The 11,064-nt window shown below is 39.6% G+C and overlaps 2 protein-coding genes across 2 annotated transcripts; both read left to right on the top strand.

Annotated features, from left to right (window-relative positions):
- Positions 1-452: 452 nt before the first annotated feature.
- Positions 453-4,374, top strand: LOC110850500. Its single transcript, XM_022097937.2, has 6 exons — positions 453-737; positions 828-1,134; positions 1,378-1,837; positions 2,286-2,774; positions 2,985-3,202; positions 3,680-4,374. Exons 1-6 carry the CDS (start codon positions 453-455, stop codon positions 4,216-4,218), a joined length of 2,298 nt encoding a protein of 765 aa, XP_021953629.1. The 3' UTR covers positions 4,219-4,374.
- A 4,679-nt stretch (positions 4,375-9,053) lies between these two features.
- On the top strand, positions 9,054-10,552 carry LOC118435920. The gene is made up of 3 exons (XM_035852449.1): positions 9,054-9,277; positions 9,555-9,775; positions 10,029-10,552. The coding sequence occupies exons 1-3, from the start codon at positions 9,054-9,056 to the stop codon at positions 10,550-10,552; spliced, it is 969 nt and encodes a 322-aa protein (XP_035708342.1).
- The last annotated feature ends 512 nt before the right edge of the window (positions 10,553-11,064 follow it).

Below are 11,064 nucleotides of genomic sequence, written 5' to 3'. Positions count from 1 at the left end.
AACCATCAGAACATTGCCGCAGGCAACTTTGAAATTGTGAAAAATCGACAAAGTTGAGAAAATGGATGGTTATATGCCAAAAATAGACATTTATGCAAATTAAAATAGTTCCCCGCGTCGGGTATGGCTGGAAATTTTTGGGAATTATTAGGAGCCACTATGGAACACATTTCAGTCATCAAATCATTCCTCAATGCACGGGAAAGCTCAAAAATTAAAAATTTGAAATTCTGGGCTGGGCTGGTCTAACTTCCTATAGATCGCTAACTGGGCCAATATCAAAGGTTTTCATGAAACAAAGACTTCTTTTTAATACAAAAAAGTGAATTTGCGGGGCAGAAAGAGAACGAGGCAATCTTAAACTTTTGTCTTACAAACGTCGTCTACTAGCAGTGAAGAGCAGCAACGAATTCCCCCTTGGACACACCCCCCACTGCACAAAATCCACCAAAATGCCGCGTCGCCAACCCTTCCCAAAGATCATCGTCCCCGCATCAACTTTTCGACTTCCAACTGACGAAGAATCAATCCGTCACCACACGACGAGAGAAAAAGTCATTTCCGTCATGACCCGCATTCATCGAGAGGTCATTGACCCCATCAAATTTCGCGAGCAGATGACCACCAAGGATTTTATGTTTTTAGAAGAACCAAATATCCAGCCCGCCTACGACGAGGGGATGGAGGTCGAATTGAAGATGGAAAATTGTGTCGAAATCGACACCCTGGTGAAAAATGTGGGACGGTTAATAAAGAAATTTAATTATTCAGTAATTAAGTGAAAAATTCAATATGCTAATTTAATTGTGATTAACTTTTTAATCAAGGTTTTGACCGGGAAGTTTGTCCTGTGCCGAACGATAACCCCGTCGAGCCGATTGTTCGGGGTGGACGCGGGCGTGGAGGACGTCACGGGAAAGAAGGCCGTGCGACTTGCATTATTCAATTATTCGATGGATGCGAAAATGGGGAAGTCAGATTTCGAAGCGGTCCTCCCCCTGGGGACGATGATGATCGTGAGAAATCCCGTCTTCAAAAAGTGTCACGTTGATTCTGTCAATTTTGGAGTGATCGCCCAAAATCCGGCGGATGTCGAGTTGCTCAGTCCGAAAAGGATGGCAGCGCTTTTTCCAGGTAATTCGGATAAAATGATTATTACTTAAATTATTTTATTGCAAGCTTAATTAGATAAGTCGTTAAATGATTCATTGGATGGGTACTCAATTAAAATATTAACTTGCTTATTATTAAATTAATAATATTAATCACATTATTTATTAATTATTGTTATTCATGTTAATAAGGTGATGTTATTTATTACACGATTAATTAATTAGATTGGGCGATTAATTTAGTATTTAACTCATTGTTGGCCAGGTGTCAAATGGAAGTCGGAACTACCACAAGAATCTCGAAGGGCGTTGAAGTCTCCCCTCGTCTGGGAGTTCACACCTGGCCAAAGCAACGTCGAGATCGCGGTCAAGTTGAAAAACGTGGGAAACAGGGCCTTCATCCAAAATCGGGCAACTGATGCCATCCGATTTTACAACATTGCCCTGGAATACTTACCCGAAGAGGAGATAACCGTGTCCGTGCTCTTATCGGACATCTTATGCAACAAGGCGGCCGCCCTGATCAAACTCGGTTGCTTCAATCCTGCTCTGCTTTGTACCGAGAAAGTTCTTGCGATCGACGGTGGCCACGTCAAAGCGATCTATCGTCACGCCAAGGGACTCATAGGACTTGGACGGTACGCTGAAGCTGGTCAGTTTCTGGATGAAAAGCTCTCCCAAATCCCGTCCTTGGGTCAGGAGAATGAAGATCTTGTCAAGTTGAGGTGCGATTTTACATGTTTTACATGACAAAAAATAATTCATAATTTCTTATTTTATTTAATGCTTGAGAAGTTGGAGGTCGCCCCAAATGAGTGTCAATCGGATTGACTTAATCGATCACAAATTAAATTACTAAACACGAAATTTGCGAATGGTACGATCTCCCAGTAGGCTTGCAGGGATATTTGCATCCGAAGAGGAAAATGTGCACATGGAATTTAGTGAGTGTAAATCTTGTCAACTTTAGAGCGCTCTTCGTGTGCAAATATCCCTGCAAAACGTGACCACTGGGAGATCGTACCCTTCGCTAATTTCATTTTAAAATTTAATTTAATTAAATAGTTAAAGTGATCGATTGAGTCAATCGGATTGACGCTTCTCCGGCCAAAATCTCAGAGCATAAGCTGGAGAACCTTAATTGCGATCTTAACCTCATCAATATTTTTACAGGTCAATCATTCCCGCCATGGGGAAACCACCAGGAAAAGAAATTATTGTCGCGTTGCTACGCCCAGGGCCACCGGATATGCACAAACCTCAGCCAGACTTACCGGTCGGGATGATTGACCGCATTTCCGAGTATCGCGGCCCAGTAGAACTCGGGCCAAGTAAGATTGGCGAGGGTGAAGGACTATTTGCCACGCAGGATCTCCCCGTTGGAACAGTTCTCCTCGTTTGCAAACCCTTCGCCGGCCTGTACGTCAAATCGACGAAGAAGAAGGAATTTTCATTAAGCACGAACCCCTACAAATATCTTGTCGGCACGATGGCCAACAAGATCTGGCTGGATCCTCTCCTTGGCCGAGACATTTACGCCCTTTGGGCTGGACCTGAACTGAAATCCTTGACGGATAAGAACGACCCCAAGATTACGAAAGTGGACATTGCCCGACTTACCAAGATTTGCTCCTTTAACGTCACCAATAACAACTTTACGAGGTAACTGATCGACTTAAATAATGAGGGTATTCATTCATTACATGCTTTTGAAAAAAAATTGCGAACTAAATGCGTGCGCAAGTTCGCAATTGAATCTGCAAGCCAAATTTTTGTGCAAAGTTGCGAACTTTGTTTATTATTTTTGCTAATAATGGCATTATTATAATGCACAAATAATAACCAATTCTAATTTATGTAAATGTGTCACAGGGAAGATATTGACGCCTTCATTTCTGCCGGTGTATGGATCTCCCCGTCCAAAATTAATCATAGCTGCGTGGACGCCAACGTCATGTATCCCCATCATGAGACTAGCCTGGTCATGATGGTCACGACTTTCAAAGAGGTGAAAAAAGGGGAGGAGCTCGTGTCGAGCTATGTCCCCGGAATGATGCCGTTATCAGAGCGAGATTTTATGCAAAGTCATGGTGAGTTGATCTTAAATAATTCTTAATTCTGACTTTGTCATTCATTTGGTTATCTTCGATAACTTATCGATGCGTATTTCTTAACTTGTACACATGTAAATCTCAAAGAATGGATAATATATTTCAATCAGTGTGGACAAGTCTGCAAAGATTTTTGTAGATTTAAAAAGTTTTGCGACGTTTGTCACAACAGAGGTTTAAATCATTTAGCCATTTTTAAAATACTTGCAACTTTGTGAATGGTTTTACATAGATGAAAAATGGCCAACAATAAGTGACGAAGTTAAAAAAAATACTTCTGCATACATTTGTTTTAAAAATTTGTTACATTTTTCACAAACGTATGGAAACAATTTCCTCTACATATTTTCCATAAATATTTACAACGTATCAGCATCGTAATTAGGCATGTACATTTATTTATACCTGGAGAAATTAAAATAAAATGATAATTTTTTGCACAATTTTTTTGCACAGGATTCATCTGCGAATGTCGCCTCTGCCGTCTGGACCGATCCGAAAGTGTGACTGTAATCGCGAAGAGAGCCAACCTCCTGAAAAGTCTGACTTTCGACCTTGCCAAATATCTGAAGAATATGAATGTCAAAGTTCTCGAAGCCGACTTGGAAACATTCGATAACCTGGAAATGCTTCGTGCCGCCACACCCGACCTGGATTTTGCCTTACCGGGTCCCGACATTCATCAAATTGTTTCCATCTTCGTGCTGCCTCTGGGGCTTTATGACGCGTGTTTGCACATCATGGAGGCAATTTACACTGTCATGGAAAACGTCCCGACCAACTATGTGAAACACGCGTTTGCCGAGACGATTTTGGTCGTTTACATGAAAAAGGGGACCGAAAAGGCCGTCCTGGAGAAATGGGTGGAGGAAGTGCGGAAGTATTGTCGTCTGTATGCCGGCACGCTGGAACACGTTCGGGCCGGAGATCATCCCACTATTCCGGAGGATTTGAAAAAATTCGGGATTGAATTCTTCAACGAGGAGACGGATTAATTAGTTGGGGATGAGAATGAGATTATGTAATCCAAGTTTTCTAATATTTCTCAGAAATAATTTCTGCTTTGTCCTTATTTTTTTTTAATTTACATAACTTTGGCTTGATGATATTGAATGAGTAATTTACATAATTAAATTGACTCATGTTGCAGATATATTTTACTTGTTTTTGAAAATTCATTTCAAGCATATTTTTTCAATCCAATTATTTTCACTCAAATACAGACTTCTGACTCAGAAGTTCTGAGTGAAGATTTGCATTCATTCACATTCAGACATTTTCTTTTAAACGCATTTCATTAGACTGCATTTCACTTAATTTCTTACCCATGTTTGTAGTATTACGTAGTTATGTAGTTTGTAATAAGCATAACGTGATAAACGAAAGAATATATTAAACGATTTATTTCATTTACGTTCATCCGTCAGAAATGAGGGAACTTTCACTCATTTTCATTTATACGATAGGAAATTCATACTCCTTCACTAAATAGTGAATCACCACCATAAATTATGATTCATGATTTCGATAGTGTCCTTTTTCCTTTATAAGGATACATATTTAAGTTAAATTAGAAAATTAAACTGTAATTATTATACGGTAATTATTATCGAATGCACTTTTTTCATGCAAAAATATGTTTCTCCCGAAGCGAATCCGGGGCAAAGAGAGAATACAGGAACTAGGGAAACTTAAATTATTTACACCTCGCCGACCAGTGCACAAAGATCAAAGAGCGAAAAGAGAGCAGTTTAACAAACACCAGAGTTGGGTGATTAAATGTTTTTTTGCTCCGGATTAAGGATTAAGGATTAGTTTCTCAGGATTGTTGGATTAGAATTAGGATTAGAATTAGTTAGTTTTCTAGGATTAGATTTTTACGGGATTAGTTTTTTCAGAAGAGCAATCCGGATTAAGGATTAGGATTAAATAATCCGGATTAGTCCTGTGATTAAGGATTAGTTTTAAATAATCCTGATTACTTTCGTGATTAAGGATTAGTTATAAGTAATCCAGATTATTTTTATGATTAAGGATTAATTTTAATTTATTCAGTCTTTCGGAACCATAATTACTTTGAATGTAATTTACATATGCTGCGCGGTAGAAATAAGTATCCTAGTTTGTTTCTATTTTAAACAGTTGAAAGATTTAGAAATTTCAGGATGACAGTTAAGTGGGGAAGAGTTAGATGGAACATAACATTAATTAATGTAGGCCGGAAATAAATTTTTTGGTTTAGCTTGCAAGAAAATTAGAAAAGTTTCAGACTGCAAAGTGCAGCCGTAAAATTAATTAGTCGAACAAGGAGAATACTTAATAGTGTTGCATGGAAATTGAACGAGAAGTAGATGGTATAGAGCAATTCAGGGTAGAAGAGAGAGGAATTCATAGGCAACCAGAGTATTTTTCGTAAAAAAATTATCCCTAATCGTGATTAGTTTTTGATTAAGGATTACTTTCAATCTTTCTTGTTGGGATTAGGATTAGTTTGCCAATGATGAAATTGTGGATTAGGGATTAAGGATTAGTTTAAAAATTATATCTTCATTGGATTAAGGATTAGGGATTAGTTAATTCTAATCCGGATTAATAATCACTAATCCCTAATCCAGATTTTCCCAACTCTGACAAACACAAAACAATAAATAAATCCCCCCTTAGGCACACCCACCCCCACTGCAAAAAAGACACGAGGATGGAGGAGGTCGAGTTGAAGATGACAAATTGTGTCGGTATCAAAACCCTGAAAAAAACCGAGATCGAGTGAGTTCTTTTATGATGGAATTAAAATTAATAAAAAAATTCAATCTTCTAATTTAAACTACGATTTTTAATCAAGATCTTGACCGGGAAGTTTTTCCTTTGTCGAACGACCACCCCGTCTACGGCGATGGGCTGCGTGCAAGCGGTTGTGGAGGACGTCAAAGGAAATAAAGTCATCCTTGCGCTGTTCAGTTATTCGGTGGAAGCCAAAAACGAGTCCGACTTCGAGTCCGTCCTCCCACTGGGGACGGTGATGATCGTGAAAGATCCCGTCTTCAAGAACATTTTCGACGACGCCACCGATACTCCGGTAGTTGGAGTGGTCGCTGAGAATCCGGGCGATGTAGAGTTGCTCAGTCCGAAGAGGATGGCAGCGCTTTTTCCAGGTAAAATATGTATCCGGATTTAAGGTGATTAATTAAATGTGTTGTTCAGTATATTAATTATTTACTAAATTTTTAATCATTTCATGGGATGATTAATTAAAATACTAGACGATTAAGTAATTAATAATTAAGTAACTCGAATGTATCTACATGCATAATGAACCATTCCATTTGAATGGGAGTCGTTCAGTTTCGCATCGATGTCACCGATTTTAATCAAAAAAATTCCAACTTAAATTCCGGGTATCAAGATCAAGTTGACAAAACTATTTTTAAATTATTTGCAACCACACCCCCAGGAAAAACAGGGGGAAAAAATTTGGGAAAATGATAATGTCGATGTACACTCGGCAAAATAAGAATTAGACCCCTAGTTGCATTTGACATTCGACTGCCCTTATGGATACGAACATTTTGACGCATCAAAAGTTTCAAAATTCCGATTTTTTATATTTTTTTACCTTGAAAAACCATTTCATAAATCAATAAAAAACTCCATGACGCACAACTTTCTCTTCTGACAACCTGATGCCAGATTTTTCTCCTAATGAAGAGCTAGATTTTAAGCTTTTGTTGTCCGAAGAGAAAGTTGTGCGTCATCGAGATTTTTGGGGTCAAAGTTTCTGGAGGAGGGGCCTCATAAGCAAGAGGCGTAGCAAACTCCAGTAATATGAGATAAATACTTAATTACTACAGTTAACAAAATTGAAAATGTTAACAGCCAAATCGCCCCAAATTAAAAAGTTAGGCTTATCGGAATTTATAATGCTGATATCTATACCAAAGGGCCGTTTGCTACGGCCCTGAGGTAAGACTGGCAGCAGTGGTAGCGAAATCCGAGTTTTACTCTCTCTCTCCATAAATATGGGAAGCATGTATACGACTCCCATTCAAATGGTTTGACTCTAATTTTTGTCCAGGTGTCCGATGGAAGTCTGGACTGCCCTATAAATCTCGTTGCGAATTGAAGTCTCCCCTCGTCTGGGAGTTCACACCTGACCAAAGCAACGTCGAGATCGCGGTCAAGCTGAAGAACGTGGGAAACAAGGCCTTTGTCGAAAACCGGGCAACTGATGCCATCCGATTTTACAACATTGCTCTGGATTACTTACCCGAAGAGGAGATAACCGTGTCGGTGCTCTTATCGGACATCTTATCCAACAAGGCGGCCGCTCTGATCAAACTCGGCTGCTTCAATCCAGCTCTGCTTTGTACTGAGATAGTTCTTGGAATCAATAACACCCACGTCAAGGCGATGTTTCGTCACGCCAAGGGTCTCATAGGACTTGGACGGTACGCTGAGGCTGGTCAGTTTCTGGATGAAAAGCTGACCCAAATCTCGTCGTTGGGCGAAGAGAATAAAGATATCGAGAAGTTGAGGTGCGATTTACATGAAAAATATTTACAATTTTGCAATCATAAATTCCTTATTAATTTAGCATTAAATCAAGCATTTGTTTGACTGATAAGTGAACTCTGCCTAATTATTAATTTAACAGATCAATCATCCCAGAACTGGGGAAACCACCCGGAAAAGAAATAATCGCCGCGTTGCGACGCCCAGCGCCACGGAATACGAGTCAACCTCAGGCAGATTTGCCGCTCTGGATGGTGGACCGCATTTCCGAGTATCGCGGCCCAGTTGAGCTCGGGCCGAGTAAGATTGGCGAGGGCGAAGGATTATTCGCCACGCAAGATATCCCGGCTGAAACGGTTCTCCTCGTTTGCAAACCCTTCGCCGGCCTGCACGTCAAAGCAGCAGAAACGAATGCATTTTTGGAGAGGACGTCCACTCTGGAGCATCTCGTCGGCACGATGGCCAACAAGATCTGGCTGGATCCTGAACTTGGCCGAGACATTTACGCCCTTTGGGCTGGAGCGGAACTGAAATCCTTGAAGGATAAGGATGACCCCAAAATTACGAAGGTGGACATTGCCAGAATTACCAAGATTATTTACTTCAACAACACCGGTACCCTATATAAGAGGTAATTTAGTTTTGACTAGCTTCAGCTAAACCGGTACCTGGTCCTGACGGTGTTGTCGCAAAACCAAAAACGCTCTTACACGTGTCCAATGAAATCAAAAATTAGTGTACACGTGTTCGCGCGTTTTTTCTCAAGGTGCCCCAAATTTTTCATATTGCCCCAAACGCTAGGAACGCTGATTGTGACGCTACTAGCATTCCGATTTTCTTCAACCTTGGCATGCGATCCTAATTTAAGGTCGGTCAGAGCGTTCCAGAGAATTGACCGTCTAGGCTGAAATTGATAATACCAACTACCTGAAATTTTTGTTCCTTTTTTTTAGTTTTTTCAAAATATTTCCAACATTTATGAAATGGTATCGTTCTAGCGCCATATCTCTACAGAAACCCTATACTCTGCGTCGAATGCCGTAGGGTAGAACATCCTAGCTCAATTATTAAGGGTACTTTGTAGGAACATCGGTTTAGACAAATATTCGTACAAAATACCCTTAATGCTAAAATTATTCATTACCATCTGTTCGATCAGTCCGGATTTTTGATATGTTGCAAATCTTTAGTTGTCAAACAATATTTAAATTAAAATTGAAGTCGAATTTGACTTGCGTGACCTAATTTCCGGGGGTCAAGAGAATAAGTCGGGAGGTCAAGTCTCACATAACCCCACATATGTAGTATCGTTGGAAAGGCAATGGCGAGAGGATTTAGAATATGTATCCTTTGTGGGGTCGGCACGGTGGCCAACAAGATCTGGTTGGATCCTCTCCTCGGCCGGGACCTTTACACCCTTTGGGCTGGACCGGAATTGAAATCCTTGACGGATAAGAATGATCCCAAAATTACAAAGGTGGACATTAACCGAATTTGGAAGATTTGCCGCTTGAACATCACGTGTTGTTCCAGTTGTGAGGGGAGGTGAGTATCCAAACGCAGATGAATAGATAACGAGACACTTCACGCAGTCCTGGCCCACGACTCCTGAGTAACACTGTAAATTTTACAGTGTAAAATCTATAAATTTGACAAATATTTCTGCGGAAAATTAGATTACAAATGTTTGTAAACTTAGTTACTCAGCTCATGGGCGTCTCTTTCTTTTGGAAATTTATTTTACAAATTTTACGAGTTACCGTTGGTAACTTACCAACGCCTGCGTTAAAAATAACTTTGTTCTAATTTAAATCTGATGCAGGGATGATGCCGACGACTTCATTTCTGCCGGTGTTTGGATCCCCTCGTCCAAAATTAATCATGACTGTGTGGACGCAAACGTTATGTTTGGTCATCATGATTCCGCCCTTGTCATGATGGTCACTACTTTTAAGGAGGTGAAAAAAGGGGAGGAAATCGTGGCGAGCTATGCCCCCGGAATGATGCCGTTGTCAGAGCGAGATTTTATGCTAAGTCATAGTGGTGAGTTTTTTTTTAATCTTTCGACTTTGTCATTGCATTGACTGAAAAGTCACATTCAAACTCAAAAATGGGTGAATGCATTTCTAGAATTTCGTTAATTTTGTAAATCTTTCGACTTATGCTTTAAAAATGTGTAAATTATCAAACTTATAACGTTTTTTCGCAAATAGAAATAATGTCTTCGCCCTATTGTAATTATGTGCATTAAAAAAAAACAATTTTAAGTCTCGTTTGTTTACATACATCTTGACAGGATTCATCTGTAAATGTCGCCTCTGCGAACTGGACCGATCCGAAAGTGCCGACGTAATCGAGAAGAGAGACAGTCTCCTGAAAAGTCTCAAGCCTGCAAACTATTTGAAGATGAACGATTTCAAAGTCGACTTGAAAATCATCCGAGAACTGGAACTTCTTCGAATCGGCACACCCGACCTGAATTTTGTCCTGATGTGTCCCGACGTTTATAAAATTGCTGCAATTCTCTGGGCAGGTCTTGAACTCTACGAGCTGTCTTTGTTCATCTTGGAGAATATTTACCCCGTCGTCAAAAACATCCCGACCAATTATGTGAATCTTCCCTATGCCGAGACGATTTTGTTTTTTTGCATGAAAATGGGAAAGGAGAAGGCCGTCCTGGAAAAATGGGTTGAAGAAGTGAGGAAATATTACCGTCTTGTGACCGGCACGCTGGAACATATTCGGGCAGGAGCGTATCCCACAATTCCGGAGGATTTGAAGAAATTCGGGATTCAATTCTTCAATGAGGGAACGGATTAATTAATTCAAGTATCCTAATTTCTATCTATGTATGGTTTGGTTTGTGAATTTTTGAAAAATTAAAATTGGATTGATTATTCGGTATAGGAATGGGTAATTGTGAAGTACTAATTAATCAAATGGTTTACATACTTCTTTTTGAAAACGTCTAATTCAATCAATCATATGGTTTCTCCATAGACAAATAAACACAATTTAGTACCGCATAGAATAATTCCATAATACGTAATGCATACATATTTACATAACAGAGGGTATCCTCCCATAAGTGTAGGTGTGCCAAATATCTAATATTAAAATAAAAACAAGGCCCCCAAATAAGCCCATCTTAATTATAAAGTGCAATCAAATTACATCAGCATAAAAAAATCAATTTGGTAATTCTCGCATAACCGGTTTCGTATGCAAAGTTAGAATTAAACTTGAACAATGATTTTAATTTTCCTTAATCCCAAGTCTTGATTTTGGCCCCAACTTATTTTTACTCTCACTAAAAAACCTTTTACCCTTTT

This window comes from Folsomia candida, unplaced genomic scaffold (genome assembly GCF_002217175.1).
Source record: "Folsomia candida strain VU population unplaced genomic scaffold, ASM221717v1 Fcan01_Sc005, whole genome shotgun sequence".
Taxonomy (NCBI): domain Eukaryota; kingdom Metazoa; phylum Arthropoda; class Collembola; order Entomobryomorpha; family Isotomidae; genus Folsomia; species Folsomia candida.
This window is presented reverse-complemented; position numbering and strand designations above follow the sequence as displayed.